The 19,098-nt window shown below is 40.4% G+C and overlaps 1 protein-coding gene across 3 annotated transcripts in view; it reads right to left on the bottom strand.

Annotated features, from left to right (window-relative positions):
* Positions 1-2,608: 2,608 nt before the first annotated feature.
* The window catches only part of zmym2 (zinc finger, MYM-type 2), a 32,410-nt gene continuing 15,920 nt past the window's right edge, over positions 2,609-19,098 (bottom strand). For all 3 annotated transcript variants that reach the window (XM_063497990.1, XM_063497992.1, XM_063497991.1), the window contains exons 7-25: positions 18,355-18,567; positions 15,693-15,843; positions 15,124-15,239; positions 14,376-14,501; positions 13,785-13,935; positions 13,407-13,579; positions 13,147-13,312; positions 12,864-12,892; positions 12,263-12,404; positions 11,110-11,231; positions 10,795-10,945; positions 10,486-10,617; positions 9,381-9,559; positions 9,104-9,296; positions 8,792-8,934; positions 7,758-7,872; positions 6,686-6,928; positions 6,143-6,284; positions 2,609-5,790 (exon numbers count right to left, since the gene is read on the bottom strand). In XM_063497990.1, coding sequence (XP_063354060.1) covers positions 5,568-5,790; positions 6,143-6,284; positions 6,686-6,928; positions 7,758-7,872; positions 8,792-8,934; positions 9,104-9,296; positions 9,381-9,559; positions 10,486-10,617; positions 10,795-10,945; positions 11,110-11,231; positions 12,263-12,404; positions 12,864-12,892; positions 13,147-13,312; positions 13,407-13,579; positions 13,785-13,935; positions 14,376-14,501; positions 15,124-15,239; positions 15,693-15,843; positions 18,355-18,567 — 2,910 coding nt within the window. In that variant the 3' untranslated portion in view covers positions 2,609-5,567. The remainder of the gene's footprint in view (positions 5,791-6,142; positions 6,285-6,685; positions 6,929-7,757; positions 7,873-8,791; positions 8,935-9,103; positions 9,297-9,380; positions 9,560-10,485; positions 10,618-10,794; positions 10,946-11,109; positions 11,232-12,262; positions 12,405-12,863; positions 12,893-13,146; positions 13,313-13,406; positions 13,580-13,784; positions 13,936-14,375; positions 14,502-15,123; positions 15,240-15,692; positions 15,844-18,354; positions 18,568-19,098) is intronic.

Below are 19,098 nucleotides of genomic sequence, written 5' to 3'. Positions count from 1 at the left end.
GTCTTATGACCCTGAGGCTCGTCTCCCCGGCCCCTACGCTGACCCCGGGTGCTGACAAGCCACACCTCCTCCTCCTCTGCTGTCTGTCATCTTGCAGATAACTCTCCCTGCCTCAGTGTCATGTCCACCTGGCACCTTGTAAAAATGGGACATGATAGCAAAAAAGGTCAGAACACGGTGAAGAGGCCCCCGCGTAGAGCTGTCTGTTGAGCACAAACTACGTCTCTAGATAATGGCATTTCTAGGGAGTGTGTGGAGGCAGCGTTACACTTGTTTATGGAGGAAGAGGGTCTCTCGGTCGACATGCAGTGTGTTACATTTTTGTGTGGCTCCTCCACAAATATGTCCAAGTGTTTTCATTTCTTAGGCCTTAATAGCTCATTAAGATTTGTAATGCAGGTCAGTAATTGTTTGGCTGACATTTCCAGAGCACAACTCTCTAAACTTTGTGGTAAAAATAAACTAAGTATGGTTTGTAGGTGACTGATGATTACAAAGATATCAAACCTGAGACATGTTCGAAGCAACATACAGGCAGGCTAAAGTTATTTGGAAACAAATGCTGTGGATATATTCTGCTCTTTAACCACAAACCAAAGGTATGTTGGTAATATTTGGTTTGAGTGCCAGCTAGTGGCACAGGAGAAAGTGAGAATGAATTCCACTAAATATCAAGATTTTCTGGATGCAAAAGTCATCCAGCTGCGGAAGAAACTGAAAAGAGACGGACTTTTAGGAGAACGAACCAAATCAGAAGACCTCTGTTGGAGTAGCTCTCAGCTTAGCTCTGCCGAAACTGTTAAAGAAGTCTTAAAAGTAAAAATTTCTAACTTTTTCAAACTGGAAACAGTAGTTCCTTTCAACAGACTTCAGGTTTAGGTGACCATGATAGATATTTAAAAGATTATGTTACGAAAGAGTAACGTCCTGCATACAGGATTCGAGATACCCACATATTTGTGACCCTGTAGTGTGTATAGTCAAAAGGTTTGTCTGATTTTCATTCCCCTTTGCTCACTACTTGCTTCTATTTTGCAGATTTTGCAGGTAACCCTGATTCTTTAATAGGTCAGTTCATCAAGTTAAAATATGATATACACTTCTCAAAGACATTAAAGGATAACTTTAATCACACATCAGATCTATTTTCTCCTGCTTATCTAGATTTGGACTGTGGGGACAGCAGCTTAAGTAGATACATCCTGGTTCTGCTGGAGGTTTCTTCCTGTTAAAAGGGAGTTTTTCCTTCCCACTGTCGCCAAAGTGCTTGCTCATAGGGGGTCATATGATTGTTGGGTTTTTCTCTGTATGTATTATTGTACGATCTACTGTACAATATAAAGCGCCTTGAGGCGACTGCTGTTGTGATTTGGCGCTATATAAATAAAATTGAATTGAATTGAACTGAACTGAAAAACCTTATCTAGGATGTTTCCATGAGGCATCCTTGGTCAGATCCCTGAACCATCTCAAGTGGCTCCTTTCGATGTGGAATAGCAGTGGCTCTGCTCTGAGCCCCTCCTGAATGACTGAACTCATCTTATCTCTAAGGGAGAGGCCAGCCCAGCCCAGGAAACTTCCTTCAGAGGAAAGTCATTTCCAATGCTTGCATACTCGGTCTCATTCTTTTTCAGTGACTACCCAAACCTTGTGGAGATAAGTAAAGGTAGATTTACTGGTAAAAGTCCACAGCTTTTCTTTTACACTCAGTTCTTTCTTTACCACAACAGGGTAACTGCAGATGCTGCACTAATCTGTAAATCTCCTGCCCTCTTTTCTCAGTAGTGAACAAGACCCCGAGATACTTAAAATCCTTCACTTTGGGCAGCAACTTACCCTAAATGAGCACTCCACCCTTTTCCGGCTGAGAACCATGGCTTCAGACTTGGAGGTACTGATTTTTATCTTGGCTGCAAAATGCCCTAATGCCTGTTGGAAGTCAACTGCCTGAGGAGGCCAGAAGAACCACATCGTCTGTGAAGAGCAGAGATGGGATTCTGAGGCCAGCAAACTGGAAATCCTCTGCCACTTGGCTTCGTCTAGACATTTTGCCCATTAAAGTTATCAACAGAATCAGTGTTGACCGAAGCACTTTTTCCATGACCTTACCTGTCAGCTGCCTCTAGAGTCCCACAAGCTAACTATGCTTAATAGGACTCCATGAGCTTCACAGCCCCCTTCCCCTCTGGTGTCCATGATCTGGTTTGGGGTTACCACCGCAACAGGCACCAAACGCCTTGAAGCCACAGCTCCATACTGGGTTGAAACCCTTCTATAGCCCTGTTCATGCACCTGTTTGCATTTCCATTTATGCCAAAGGAGGTCAAATGAATTTGCAATGGTCTGTCTTCTGACTAAACAGTTATATGCTTTATGCTTAACTGACTTTGTGGTATACTGCAAAGTGTATTAAATTAAACACTTGACCTTTCTAGTTTAGAATAAAGATGCTAGTTATTTATACTTAGAAAAGAACAAATGTTTTATTCACCTCCAGTAAAAGGACTTTGCAGAACAATTTTAAATACTCTGTTTATAAAAGCAGCATAATAAGCTCTCTACATTTAGCATTCGTGTGTATAAATCCAAACACAATCAAGAAGCTGGTTAGAAAATGACTTCTTTATTTAACATGACCGTATCAGCATATCAGCCCACACACATAGCATCAGACTCAAGTCACAGTCACTCACTTTCAGTATATACAGATAGGCACATTCACATTAGGCATTAAAGCCAGCCACAGCATCTTCTGTAGGTCCAAACCTGTGGCATACTTGGCTGCTGCCTATGAGTCAGCCATGTTAATTGGGGTCCTCTGATCCAAGGTCTGTTTCAAACTTTCACAGACGAAATTAATGTTCTCAGCACACTGATCTGGAGTCAGAAATTCTGACCAGTGTTCTCCATCCAAATCCAAACAGTTCTTCCTGAAATGTCATGCTGCAGTTTCAGCCCAATAAATGCAAACAGTTGTAGAAATGAACAGGAACACCTGCTCTTTTGGGAAAATAAAACTCTGGAAGTGTATTCCCTGACTTTGTTCACCAGTTAAATCCTCTTCAGTCAGGTGGGTGTGATGTGGATTGTGCACGAGGACAAGTTTTAGGTTAGCGATATATTTGAGATGTTGATTGCATTCATGGAAACGTCAAACTCAGCATTAAAAGGACATTCCTTATATTTTGAGGAATGGCTGTGGAAGCTTTTACACGATCTCATATTCAACTCCAAATCTTATATTACTTGGAATTTTAAATGTAATTTTTACTTGATGAAATTTAATCAAACTTTAAATCGTAAAAAGGAGGGGGAACAAGTTTTAAAAAAAAGAAGAAAAAAAAAAGAGTGCAACTTAAAAAACAAGTTCAGTTCACAAAAAAAAAAAAAAAAAAAAAAAAATTTTTTTTAAAAGATCTAGCACATAACCAATTATATGTCATGAAGCAAGCTTTTGCATTGCAGTGCTACCGCTCTACAAAAGCAAAGAACAGGACACTTAACACGTGCTCAGTACTTAAACTAAGTTAAATTGAAAGTAAACTACAAATACAAACACAGGGGCAAACAGTGGGTTGTTAAACTTTGTATAATCCACAGCCTTCATCATTCACCAAAATTCTTTTAACGGGCGTGAAGGAGCAGGGAGGGTGCAGGTCTGCAGCAAATTTTCAATGAACGGCAAGAGAAGGAAATGATCCCCACTTAAAAACAAACAAGAAAATCAAACCCATGTGTAAAGAGGATACAGTCAAACTAATAAAAAGAGAAATAAATAATCAGCTGTATTTAAAAAAACAAAACAAAAACAGAACAAGGCTTCTCAGGAGGCGGGTTTTCAAATTCGTTTTCTTTATCCCAAACTACAGTGTTCCTCTGTGTCGTCTCCATCTCAAACAAGCGCCTCGCCTTGGAGATATTTACACATCAAAGCAACCCAATTTGGGCTTAGTAAGCATGTAATGCTACATTGCATGAATGGAGGTTTCCCTAATGTCCAATAAAGAAACGCAGCATGTTGGCAGGGAGCCTTTCCACCGCACCGCAGTGAGTCAGACCCTTTCCTGTCCTGGGATCAGTCCTGACTCCTTTCCCTTGTGAGCTGAAGTCCCCCTGTGGTGCAGCGGTTTTAGCCTGAGAGCAGTACTGACAAAGGAAGAGCAGCGTGTGGGTTCATGGGAGAATGAAAGCGGCCCATAATGAACATGTGGGATACAACAGGTCGCAGTTAATGGGACAAAAAGGGTGCTGATCTTGTGCTGCATTCTCACGTGTACTGGAAATTCTGAAATTGCACTTTAATGCAGGGAAAATTTCTCACACCTAAAGTTTGACTTTGACATCATTGGTGGCACACATTTACAATACTGACAAAAACAAATTAAAAAAACCCACTCAAACACATCTGCCCTGTCAAAGGTTAAGTCTGACCATCTGACCAGAGCTGGAAAGCAGGAAAGTGATTCTTGTGTGATGCCAACTTAAATACAAGAAAGGAAACTGACACAGAAGTGCAGTCAGACACTAATTAGTCAATGTTCATTTTCAGAATGAATCGAGAGACATTTGCTCCAACTTCCAATTTTTACCTGGTGTTTGTGTTTTGCACAAAATCTCAAGGTCCCCCCATTGTTGGCGATTCTGTGTCTTGTTTTACAACTTGTGTGTGTAAACAACTCGTCAGCGCTCTCCAGCCAACTGCTGCCATTAGCGATGTGACTGAATGAGTGAAAATGTCACAAGGCTAAAAGCAGTCTGACTGCACTTTAACACCAAATTTCTACTTAAGCATGAGTCTCAGGTCTAAACCAAATGTTACTTGAACACAAAAATGACACCCTTACGTTCACTGAAAAGATGTCTGCGGTCAAAGCTGCGATCTTTCTGTCAGACACGGACATGCTAAACTGGAACCAGGAGTGTTTATTGTTTTGTTTTGTTTTTTAAAGCTGAACTGCCAATTGCTTCAACGATGGGATTCTGAACAGCACAGCTGGGGAGCACTTCTTCCTGCTGTCTTCCCATTCTGGGTGGTAATTTTGGTTTCAACTGTGTCCCTTTGCCTCTGTGCTGCTTGGTGCTGCCCTGTGGTATCCTAGTGGCTGCTATAACTTCTTAAAAAGTGGGATTCTGTTGAATCTTTAATGTTTTTACGCTGCTTGAGCATAATGGACACACTCAGACTCCATGGAAATGCACAACAGAAAATTCTGTCATGAAAATATAACTGTCAATACACGTTTTCTACCTGATTTAATTGTGACAGTAAGCTCTTCATCCCCTCTCATCCTCATATTTATCGGAGTTCATCTCTATGCCTGTCCTCCTCAAGCTTCCTCTCTGAGGCAGAAGTAAAAGTTTGGGCTGCTTGTTGACCACTACTTTTAATCAGCCTCTGCTTTTTCTGTTGTGGATGTTCCTCACCTGGAGGAAACAGCAAGTCAGTGAAGAGGGAAACGAGGACTACAAGATAAGACAGGTGAAGAGGACACATTCTACTATATACCCTACGTGTCCCCCTCCTCTCCTGTCTTTGCAGACTCTACTAACAGAAGTCCAAGCAACTGCTACTCCCCTTCAACCGTTTCACCCCCACCCTCTTCCTCTGTGTTTTCCTCCAGAAGTTGTTGGTCTGAGTAAATGTCCCTGACAAGGAGGACTCTGATGAGGAGGCTCTCCAGGATTCGTCGGTCCAGCGGTGTGGAGCTGAACCACAGTGGGTCATCTGGGCTGCAGTCCGGATCCGGCTGAACATAAAACACATCTAGGCTTTTCTGCAACGAGAGAGGACTGCAGGGAGGTAGGCAAGGAGGGGGAAACAAAATGGCAAGCGGAAGGAAGGAACAAAAAGAAAAGAAAAAAGTATTACAAACAAGCAAAAAGGAGGTATTGTAGAAAAAGGGAGAAAAGTGCAGGGAAAAAGAGCACAGGAGAGGGAGAAAATGAATGCATGTATTGGTTTCAGTTTCCTCTTGAACAGTTTTTGATGACATTAATTTATGGCAAGTCCTCATCTTTAAAGAGTCAACACTGAAGTTCAGGATGTGAACAGCAATGAGTTCTAATCACAGGACTCAAGCCTTTACTTTGCAGCCACTCTTAAGAATTAAAAGATTTATTCCAGTAAAAACACTGAACCCACCACTTGGATCTGTAGAGTTCATAGAGGTGACACTCGTGATTCTTAGCCGGGCAGCGTTGGGCGGAGCCTCCAGAGTTGCTGTCGCGTTCCTCCTGCTCGTCGTCCTCGACCTTTCGTTTTCTCTTCCTCGACTCCGTTTGCACTGATGGTCCAACAGACAGAAAGGAAATTTTTATAAAATTTTCTCAAGGTTCTGTGTCTAAAACTAACATATGCAGAAACCACTAACACTTGTTTTTTTAAGTTTGAACTGTAGATGATGGAAAATCATGTTGAAAGACACAAACAGAGGTCCACGGCCATTTATGGTTTTGAATTGTTTGGCTCTGAATGTTAACATACTGGATATGAAATCAGAAATGTTTCAGCATCTAATGTGAACATAAAAACTATGAAACACTGAATGCTAAATTATACATCTTGTGATAATGTGCATGTGTGAATTTCACAAACAGGAAGTTCAATCGTCCATCACAGCTAGATGAGAATTTCTATGGCCAATATATACGAAGCATATCAACATGATGCATTTTCCAGCCTCACCATGGTGATCCTGAGAGACGGAAGGCACGCGGATGCAGACTGTGGTCTCCTTGGTAACAGGATGGAGTGTGTCTGGGCCGTAGACGTTAGAGAAGGAGAGGCGCAGGTGCTGCTCCACGGTGCGCAGGCCAAAGTATTTGGTGTTCAGGTAAACGAGCGAGCGCAGCAGAGCGGCGGGACTCTGCTCCCCGAGATGACGACTGCTCCACAAGCTCTGCTCTTCCACTCGACCCCACAGCGAGCCTAAAGAGAGACAATCCAATTCCACAGTCAACATCTACAACACTCATCAGTTCTTTCTTGTCTTTATCCACCATTTACATCTGCCAAATATAATTTTCTACCTGGGTACTACTTGTGCAGACATGGAACCTGTTCGTGTTGGAGCGGTGTCCTCATATTATATCATAGTGCAATCACAACGTGTCAGGATGTGAACAGCAGAAGAGTTATAATCACTGGACACGGCTCATAATATCGAGAAACACAACAGGTTGTTTAACAGCACCGTGCCACTAGCTGGTGATGACAAGAATATATTCAAACACACTTTCCAGTGTCATCGTTATCAGTGTGGGATGAGTTTCTTAGCAAGCATCATAGCTTCCACATTCCACACTGCAATGAGATACTGTCTCACATCTGAGACGATCTGGTTTTATTTTTGCCTTTTTCATCCACATTGTTGCTGCTGAAAAATGAGGAATTTAGGACATGAGTTTATGTCAAAATGCAGTATGTAAAGTCACCTGAAAAACTAAGACCATCTTGCTGTGAAAGCGGCAAAATTAATGAGCTTTCTGATCATGGTCATGTCCATGAAAGAGTTATAGAAACTTCATGAATACATAAAGAATGAGAAAGACTGCATGATGAGGACAAAGTTGGGATCGCCCTGCTATTTGCAGTCTTTATTCAGTACTCAAATTTGTACAGTTTCATGATGAAACAATATCGTGTTAATCAAATTGTTTCCAGAAAGAAATATTAAAATCTGACAAAGTACTCAAAACTGTGCTAATTCCAAGTGGAGCAGGCACACAAGGAGGGTCTTACTAAGGATTACACTCACCATCAGGAAGTACACTGGGCTGCCAGTCCTTCAGGACCTTGTTAAGCTCCTCTCCAAACTGCTGGTAGCATGGATCACTGAACAGGTCATCCTTCCGGCCTTTGGAGTGAAGATGCTTTAAACAAAGAAAAACTATCAGTTAAAAAAAAATGAAGAAAATGAAAGGATCACAGAGCTTCAGTCTGTGGTTGCTCACACAGTTTAAAACCCTCTGTGTCCTCATATTCAAAAGCTCATCACTGCTTTTCAGGATGTGAACAGCAAATGGTTATAATCAATGGACACACTAATCTATAAAGTCAGACTGAGGGAAAGGAAAAGGAATAATATAATAAATTAAAAAAAAAAAACAACGAAAGAAGATGACCGCAAAGATGTAGTGAGCACAGAAAATCCTTAAATTCCCTTTTTGAACAGTGAGGATTTTAAAGGAGGGAGGAACATCGACAAAGAAGAGGCCTGGAAAGAGGGGCAGACATTTTCAACCATTTGAAGCCAAATGTCCCAACACAACGATAAGTAACCCGATTAATCAGTTTCCACAAACAGATAAAGTCAGCCTTACACTTCTGTGGCAGAAAAATCACACTCCAGAGCTCTCTGAATGACCCTGCTCTCCACTCTGCAGCCATGCTCGATGACTACTCGCATGTGAGAGGAGGAGGGAAAAGAATGTGCACCAGTACTAAGGGTCCTACTGGAAACCCTCACTCGAAAATTAGTTCCTACCTCTAAAATTACTACAGATGGAATGACACTAGAATTTAAAAAGGTTAATAAGCCGATTCTTATTTTGTGTATATAATTTAAGTATTTAGATTTTTTTTAACTGCTTTTGAATTCTATTTGGCCACATTTTTTTTAATTTTTTTCTGAAATGTAATAATAGACAAGTTAAAACTATTACTGTGACAAACCTACTGCTAACATCTACAAGACATGAACATTTTAAAAAATTAAAATTAAATGCTCAGTTGAATTTTACAGTTGACGATTTGCTGCCTTCTCGAGAGGGGCAGCCGTTTCATACCAACCTGCTGGATCCCCAAACAGAGGTAGAGGATGCTGTCCGGAGAGTAGCGCTCCCCACTGGGCCTGCAGACCTCCCTGACAAAACGGGACAGAGCCACGTTCAGCTCCTCTGAACTCACTGACAAGAGGTTACTTTTTGGCCGGGCTGCAGGAGACAGGAACAATCACCAACTGATGTTAGCAAACACGCAGTGTTTTTTTTAATGTTTCCCAACAGGACAATCAATTTTTCTTTTCCAGCAAAGGAATGCACCTGGACTCTCATAGTGTAACTACTGAACAGGGCAGGTGGGAAATGAAGGGGTTCAGTGTACCTGCTTTGGAGCTTTCCTGTGCTTTGGTGTCATCCGACTGATCAGGAGGAGACAGTGCCCAGCGTTTCCAGGCATTGATACCATAGCGAGCTTTGAGAGGCAGTGATCGTCCTTCTGAGGTTCTGTTTGTTAAATTTGAAGAAGAGGACGACGCTACATCTGGCTTCTCCTCCACTGCCAGCTTCTTGTTCCCCTTCAAGGCAAACAAACCCATTACTAATACATTCAAACTAAGTTTGCCATTGAAAATATTCTGACTGCACACATGTGTTATTACTTTTCTCCTGGATTGAGGTCGAGGTGACGACTCCTTCGGTTCCTCCTTCGGTTCCTCCTTCGGTTCCTCCTTCGGTTCCTCCTTCGGTTCCTCCTTCGGTTCCTCCTTCTCCTCTGCCAGAACTGGAGGTAAAGCAAAGCCCATAGCCTCATCCATTCCCTCTGGAACAGGAGTGGGGTCTGAGGTTGAGAGAGGAAACACGCCTTCATGTGATATGGTTTAAAAATAAAAATTAAAAATTAAAAGTATATCCAGGAAATCAAAAATCAAAAAAACCAAAACAGTAATTCTCGTCTAGAGGACAAGACGTGTACGGGCAAACTAAAGCTGGAAAACGTGGAATTCACCCAATATGCAGGTTTACATAAATCAGACAGATTCATCAATCCAAACCGTGTCCAGAAAATAGTGTAACGACTTATTAACACTCTTTAAAATCCTTACATTAAAACCATCGATGTCAATGAGGCACAGAAAAAGGAAGAAAGAAGGAAAATAAAACTTCGATTGCAGGGCCAGTTGATGACTTCATACTCCTCTGAACAGTAAGCCAAAGCTTAAAACCTCTACACTGATAGGCGTGATGACAGCAGCTCCAGAAATAACCAGAGGGAAGAATTTTAATCTCAATTACTCTACTGATCCATTAAAAACCCCATGCAGTCAGATGTTGTTACATAAGACAAGAAATAAAATGGGAAGATGAACACAGAGGACGAGTGAGCAGGTCAGAATGGGCAACGAAGGCACACCATTAAATACACGAAGTCTTAAAATTTCACTAACAAAGTAATCTGACCACCTGAAATAAGGTTTATTAGAGGACTAGAGGTGGATCTTAACAATCGATCTAATAAAAATAGTTTGCTCAAGCTATGAATAGCCATTATTAGAAATTATCGTTAGGAATTGTATGATTTTTTTTTTTTTGGCATCAGTAATTCTTAGCAAGCGATGGAAACTACAGTTAAGAAAAAACTGCAGTTATAGTTAATGCACAAAATACTATAAAACTGCTTTTACATCATGCCAAAGAATGCTTCTGAATCTGCGCCCCTTATCCAGTATTCTCAGGTTTACAGCTACATGCTCAGAAGACATTTACCTTGAGGAAAGTCTGCCTCCAAGTCCAGGTCGGGCTCATACTTCTCCTCCTCTTCTTCCTCAGAGCTGCTGCTGGTGCTGCTGGAAGACTCCTGGCCTTCAGGCTCCCTCTTCACCTTTACAGGTTTTACATCTGAATCATAAAGAAGGGTAGATCCTCACTGTCATGGTTTGCTGCAGCTTTCTTCCACTTCTCTCTTTTTATCAGCATGTATAAAGAAACTGTCAGAAGCTAGTATAAGGGCTGTGTTTGGCACCTCTCTGATAAGCAATCTTTTAACCCGTATATTCAATCCTGGCGTGGGCTCACCTGGCTTCCGATCCTCTGTTATCACCTCAGCCATGGTGATCAGGTCGGCCTCCAGAGGATCAGAGGGCACCTTGGTTTTCAGTTCGTTGATGGTCTGGATGATCTCTTCTGCCCCCTGCAGGGTAGTGGGCAAGAACACAGGCACAGGAACCTGGAGGGGACAGGGTATCAAATTAATTAGTAATCAGATCACCGACTTGCAAGTTTATCTTTATAGCGTGTGCAAATTTGTGTTTAATTAGTTTTTTCCTTCTAAAATCTAATAAGTTTAATTTTAAGCAAGGATAAATCATATGCAGTATGCTCATGTCTTACCGGTACAGGCAGAGAGAGAGGAGTGGGAGTGACCTGTGAATACATATTCATAGGCATGGGAATGAACACGGGCACAGGTATAGGTACAGGCACGTACTCCCTCTTCACACCATCATCTACATCTGTGGGAACACACACGTCAAATCATTATGTAAGCCGGGTGTTTCAAACATATGGCTTGTGGACCAGAGCTGGGCACCCAGAGGGTCTAATCTTCAACCAGTGATTCCTCTCAGCCTCCAAGCAGACACACCTATGGTATCAATTTCAAAATCCTAAATCACCTTGTTCTCAAGTTATCGTATTCACAAGATTTAAAAACGAAACAAAACAAAAATACAAAAAAAACTTGCTCTGACCTTAAGGTCAAGGACACCGGCATTCACACTAATCTGATTTTTTTAGTAGATGCAGCAGTGTTATCAACCTGAACATCCTACGTCACCACGTTTTTCAATTATCACATTTACAAACTTGGGTGTCTGTGCCACCCACCATCCTGGTGGCGTGACTACAAAATCCCATCAGCCTTTTACGACGGAGGGGTAAAAATTATTGGAAGACAAAATTCAATTGAATCCAATGTTTTTATTATCAGCCTGAGATCAAACTGGGCTGTATAAGATCTTAGAACTAAAATGAGCTATACATATCTGCCATAAGCAAACTAGTACAGCATACCTCTCTGAAGTTTCACAGTTCACGTCCTCGGTCGTTCACGTATTTTCCTTAAAATCTAACAAATATTTGTTCCACCACAATTTTGCATAAAGCACAAATATCCTCCAATTGTTTAAAAGAGGAAAACACGGCTTGGGAAGGCAAAATATCCCTGTACTGAGAAGTAGGAGGTTTGAAAGTAGCCAATCCAAGAGCATTATTCATCTCTCCTTTCTGCATGCCTTGCTGAGTGTTCTTGTCTCTCCTGTTTTGATCTTCTTAAAGCCCTAAGGTGCCACCCAAATGCATATTTATATTTATTATATTATAAAAACAGGCATTTATATTCATTTTTTTTGACCACATCCAAGATTTGTGAGTGCTCTAGAATCGTAAACCCTGCAAATTTCATGGGTAGACTGTATTAATGGGTCACAAAGAAATGATTTTGAAATTATGAGTGCCAGGAATTTGTTAATGATTGTGTTTTTACCTGTCTGTAAGAGTTTGCTCTGCATGTGTGGCTTGCAGTAGGTAGCCTTGGTCAGTGTGAGTGGTTTGCAGAGCACCGCCTTGTTCTTTACATCTCTCACCAAACCTCCGCCAGTGTATGCCGCAGTGCTCTGGTTTACCAGCTGCAACATGGAAGACAAAATAAATCAACAGAAGAATAATTGATTTTAGATGAACTAATAAGATCTGTGTTTTTCCAGGAAGTAAATCAGTTCCACAGGCTACATTTCAAAACTATTGGGTGGCAAATACATGAACCAGAACATTAATAACGTAGCTGCTCATCAGGCTTACAATTCATCCCATTTTGCAGGTTATTGCCCATAAAGCAGCAAACATGAGCTTGACCACAGTTTGGGTTAAGACCTAATAGGTGGTCAGTGAGTATAGGTTTGATTAAACTTTGGCCAACACCCTAGGAGGAGCATCAGTTGTCGTGGACAAATGGATATCTCGCCATGACAAAAACTCACGGCTCCTTTGGCTACATGAGCTAAAAACGCTTTCAAAAAGGCAACTAGTGCTATGTGATTTAAAAACAAGTGCTTCGATCAAGTCACCTTTTAAATATTCTTACTTACCCCAAGTTTGGCCCCTGGCACATCAATCCCTGTAAGACAGAAATGGAATATATGTCAACTAACATTCACATATAAGCATGACTTTATTTCCATTTTTTTTGGCACTGGATAACATTTCCTGATACTTGACAAAACCAACTTCTGTTACAAGGATGTAGATATGTCCAAGAGCGACACTTTGAAGCAAAAACTTGGTTCTTTCTCACACATACACACACACACACACACACACACACACACACACACACACACACACACACACACACACACACACACTTTTTACCTAGGGTCGTATTCTCAGGGCCCTTCTGTGTGACCATGATGGGCTCATTCTGCTGGCAGTAGAACCTTAACAGGCACTCTTGATCACAGAAATGCTTCACCTCTGACCTCCACATCACAGACTCTGTCAGGTTACCCTGCACCTTACAACAGTCACACCTCGCCGCCTAGTGGACATGACGACATAGTGTGAGAACATTAACGAGAGCGGTTTTTCCACATAGAAAAAACATGTATTCCATGGAGTGTGTGTCAGCAGACCTTATAGTACCAGTCGTTGAACTTCTTGGCACACGCCTCGCTGCAGAAGTCCCGGGTCATGCCTCCGAGCTGTCGGGTTACACCTCTCTTACAGAGTTGGTTGCAGTGGTTACAGCTCACACATTTCAGACCCAAACGCTTAATAAAATCCTGCTTGAATAACAACTTGCAACCTAAGGAGGGAAGAAAACAAACAAACAAAACAAAACAAACAGAAAATGAATTAAAGCTTACAAACAGGATATATATGACTTCAGATAAATGAGACACAGGGTTCAAATGACAAATATGAATGTCTAAATGGGCCAACAGCCAGCATGGGATGACGTCAAATTGCCAATTCTACTTCAAGGAGAGAAGAGGACAGGCGATGAGTACCTTCACTGCAGAATGGTCTCTTGACCCCCGAGAACTTGACCATCTCATGTAGTGTCTTCTCCTCTTGGCAGTACTCGCAAAATGTCACAATACAATGAAGCTTCTTGTAGTCTTCACAACATGTTTTGCTACAGAACTGGTAGACCTTATCCTGAAGGCAGACACATTCAGAGAAACGTACTGCAACTATTCTGGATTAGGATACATCAAAATGACATCTTCACACAGTAGAAATGCTCCCATGGCTTCTGCACCTCTCCATCTTTTTTCACTGCACATGACATCACTCACTATATTACAGCAAGCAGTATTAGGAACTTATCTTTATACATCATGCTTTCTAATGCAAAATATAGACGTAAATTTGTACAAAATTTAAAGTAAACCGTCTTCTTGTGGCTCTTACATTTATTTTGTACAGGCCTTTAAAAGAAATTGTGCAGCACAACAGGCAAAGAAAAGTTCAGTTCTCAGACAAGCTTAGCAGATTTTAAAATAGTTTACACTGCTTTAGAGAGATATTTGTAGAAAACAAGAGGCACTCCGTGTTCCATCTTTATGAACGTTGGTTTACTTCAAGGATGGTCTCACCTCCCACTCCAGTATTTCAGGCTTTAAGCTGAACGCTCCTCGACAGTAGTTACATTTCAGCTTGACTGTGCTGTTTGTGGTGGACAAAGGTGCCTGTCCATTGGTGGCTGTCTGAAGAGTAGCATTCTGTTTTAAAAAACAAAACAAAACAAAAAACAAGTTTTAAACATGCATGTTTTCATAAACATCCTGATGGTATATCCAAACACATCACCAGCTTCAGCTAGATCCACAAGCTCATCTCTACATGTGTTTGGCATTACAGAAAATTTTATATTATAAAAATACATAAAGTCACTGTAGCTTTTACAAAATCTGTTTCCTCGTAGATATGTAAATGAATGAAACATGAGTCTTAAAAACTAATCAGGCCATAGACGCCACAGAGGAAACCTGCGGTATTTGAGCTGCTGAGCTCAATGATAACATAATCTTGGTTTTATTTTCTGCAACTTTGATGATTCTCATCTCCACTGTTATGATTAAGATCCCACATGTATTCAATCTTCCTATAGATACGTATGAACATAGGCATAAGTATCATAGGCATCAGAGCAGAGTTTAATCAAGTTATTGAAATATTTACAGAATGGTATTAATATACCCGTTTTCCTGTTTACCTCATTTCAGCAGCATCCTCCTTCATCATCAGACACATAACAATAAGGGGTTTCATTCAGATACTTCAAACAGCTACTGTGCCAACATGTCTTCTAAAGAGCCCAGATTTGTTTGAAATGAGTCTCACCTGGAACTTGGTTACACACTGCGAGCTGCAGAAGTTAAGGACATTTCCCTCTGGTAGCGTGGCCTGATACTGTGGTAAAGAATTCCTCTTACAGAAATGACAGGTGGGCTCTGTGCCTGCACACACAGGTGTTAGGCATTAAAACACAGAAATAAAAGCATATCTGAAATGCAGGTCTTTCTAAGTAACTCTCATACTCAATTCATTTTGTTGGTAAAGTGATTCGGTTTTCTGGTATAAAAACTAATGAGCAGGTGTGGATAAACTAGTTCAAAAGGAGCCATTTTCTGCTTCCAGCAAACCAGTCAACCTAAATGCACTCACACAGGGAGATCATTTGATTGTGAACACAAACAATAAGCAACCCAGCACTTTTCAAACTAAATGCCTATTATGTTGCTCCCCACTTGCAGTGTTAATTATCCTAATGCCTGCTCGACATCTTATGGTACCTGTGCAGAAATATGGATCTCTAGGTTAAGTCTCCGGACTAAAAAAAGGCTGAAAGTGAAAGCTAAATTATGAGAGAGCTGTTTCAAAGTTACTGCTTGTGTATTGTGGTTACTCACTGATGAAGGATGTTGTTGTCAGCTTGCCCTTGTTCATACAATTAACAGAGCAGTAGGAGACCATGGTGCCACCTGCCCCGACGCTATGGAGTACCTCTCCCGTCTTAATCAGTGTTTTGCAAGACAGGCAGCTCTCAAGTTTACTGTGAGCCTAAGAGAGACAGGGAAAGCACCACAACTTAACAAGACATCGCTAACTGATCATGCTAACAGACTACAAAATTTGGCAACAACAAAATGTTTTGAATGTTTTGTAAACCTTCTGGGAAGCTAGCATCTTAGACTTCTGATGAACGCTTTCAATAGTCCACATGTTTGTTTTGAGATCCATTTCCCACCGTTTGGCCCAGAGATTAGAACTATTATTGAAACTTGCAGTGGTGACCTCAGGCTGTAAAACTACTCACTGGTTTTCTTAATAAAATGAATGTTTAACCTTTGAAAGACAAAAAGAACAATATGTTCACAAATGTTGTGAAAATGGAACTGAATACTTGAGACTATGCCATTTTCCTTGTTATTCATTTTTAAAAAGAGTTCGACACTTTATTTTTTGAAAAAACAAACAAACAAACAAACATTAACACAATGGCAGAATAATAAGGTCTGGCAGATCTCAGGGTCATTCACTCATTTGCTGGGGATTTATCCTTCAGTGGGACACCAACACTGAACCCCTACAATGTAATCTATAGTGTAATCTGACTTGCACCTCCCTAGAACAATAACTACGCACGGCGTTGACGCAGCCTGTAACTATTGTGACTGGTCGGTTCAGTACTTTTGAGACCTCGGGTGCTTTTCCAGCTACTTTTTTGCCACAGTTTTTGATTTTATCAATAAGAGAATATCACCATCATCTCATGCTAATCATAGCATTAATATACACTCACAAATATCAACAAAATCAGAAACTCAGAATGAACATGAGGGAAAAAGAAGTGAAAAAACAAACTTTAGGACCAAATATGTTTGTCCCCCCAAAAAATGACCGAAAACAAGGAGCAAGGATCCAGTGGGGAAAGAAGACCGGGCATTTTATTTGTTTCTATTGTGTGGCACCGCATGTAAAAACACTGGGACACAATCATATGGTAATTAACACATAATACACCAGCACAAGCATAAATAAACGTCCACCACTTACGTGGGTTAAATCATAGACACACAAAGATTCCCCAAAGGAGTCTAAATCAGGCCTCAGGTGGGGATGCTGCCTGAGTAAAGGCATGTAGGAGGCAGGACGCACAAATCTTCTGTACTCACAGCAGCAGTACTAAGATTAACTGGACATCACACACTTTGTATTAAGGAGTTGGAAAATTAAAATCTGTTTAAATATTTGCTATATACACAGCTCAGCTGGTTCAGGAATCCCCTGCATGTGTAAACAAAGCTTTAGTGGATTATATTCCACAGTGTGAAAGAACTGTAAATATGGACTTCAATTCTTACTCTAAAACAGACTTCTTAGTTGCATAAGAAAATTCACAATCTGTCTGATAAAGAAACAGTACAGCCCAGAATTGGACACACAGGCCTGTTATCTGCATGTTTTCTAACACTGACAGTGTCCAAGTGGTCTCCTGCAATTACTAGAGGAACGTCCAATAGGTTGCCGTTGCCAAGCAACAAATTAAATTTCAACCTGCAAATTTTCACAAACATTTCTCTCCAACATAATTCAGCTGTACAATGTTCAGGAAAAATGCATTAATAATTATGAAAGCTTGAGGAAAAAAACAGAGATGGGCCGAGCACTGGCATGCTCTGCTTGGATACTAACATACAACACAACTGCAAGAAGGACTGACCTACATCTCTGACCTGCCATTTGGTTAACGGGTGAGAGGCAAACAATGACAGCAGTTCCTGAATTTTCTAACTCTACAAAACAACATAATAAAGACAGAAACTCAAAAAAAATATCCTCCTAAGTATGTAAAATAAATATAGTAGAACTTTTGAAATGTACTCTAGAAATAATTGTGACATGACTTCATAAAATTCAGAAATCTCTAAAACGGCTGGTGGTGTAAGACAAACTAAAAGCACCAGTGTTGCTTCTGTCTGCACTCCTCCTTCAAGCCATATGTGAAACATTTGATCATTCAAGCAGCCATTTTGCTTTCTGTACAAAATTTGTAGGACTGACTCACTCCAGCTTTCATTCATTTTGTGCCTCACTTGAATGTGTATTGCTGATAGCACAGCGGTGTTACTTAAATACCAACTTCTTCTTTAAAAAAGGTGGATGAGTAATGCAGGATTTATACTTTTAAATGGAATCTGCGACAGATGTAAGTCATGACTGAAAACGCTTCTGAAACCCAACACCGTGACTTTACGTGCACCATCCTAGAAATGTAGCACACATACAGCACACTGAATCAGCCTGCAATGACTCAAAGTATTCACTGCCATTTTTACATTTACAGTTATACTTCTCTTGGTGCCATTTTTTAAAATCTCCCAGAAGAGAATGGATCAACTCGAAAAGAGAACAGCTTCCTGTTTATCTGTGTGCATGTGTGTGTTGTAAGTAAGAGTTTCACCACAGATAAATTAAAATTCCTCAAAGTTCTGGCCATCAAAGCAGCACCATGATGTCCTAAAATCCACTGAATAAAATAAAAGGATCACAGCTTTCCCACTGGCTCACCTGTTTGTACTCCCTGATGCAGTTCTGGCAGCAGAAGCGTTTCTGCTGACCGTCGACCAGAAGCGAGTGGTTGGCTGATGCCCGGCTGGGAAGGTAGTCACCACATTGCTCACAGCAGTTCATGATCAGACCATTGGCCCTGCGGTAAACGTTGAAACATGCGTCGCTGCAGATCTTATGGGTCACAGTCTTAAAGCTAACCTCATGCCGGATCTGCAGACAGCAAAACATCAGAAGGATCAAGAAGAGATGTTCACATTTTAAATGACATTTCTCCTAGTTGGTATGGGTCATACTTTAACTAATTTTAATGGAGTTCTAGCTTTGCTGAAAACATCCAACAGTATAAAAAAAAAAAAAAAAAAAAAAAAAAAAAAAAAAAAAATATATATATATATATATATATATATATATATATATATATATATATATATATATATATATATATATATATATATATATATATATATATATATATATATATATATATATATATATATATATATATATATATACACATATATATACATATACACACAACTAAGATCTCCAACTTGTTTTTCACAAACAGTGGGTGTTGTTAAAATAATCAACAAAAAGATATGATAAATCCTGAATGCAGACTATAAAATCTAGTGGACTACTGTTAAACTAACAACAGACAATGATGGTAGAGCGTTCAAAAACAATCCAGAAAGACATTTATTAAAATATTTTTAACCAAAAAGTTTGTTTTTGGATGTG

Source organism: Pelmatolapia mariae, linkage group LG16_19 (assembly GCF_036321145.2).
Source record: "Pelmatolapia mariae isolate MD_Pm_ZW linkage group LG16_19, Pm_UMD_F_2, whole genome shotgun sequence".
NCBI lineage: Eukaryota > Metazoa > Chordata > Actinopteri > Cichliformes > Cichlidae > Pelmatolapia > Pelmatolapia mariae.
Note: the sequence above shows the minus strand (reverse complement) of the source record. Positions and strands in the feature narration are given on the sequence as shown.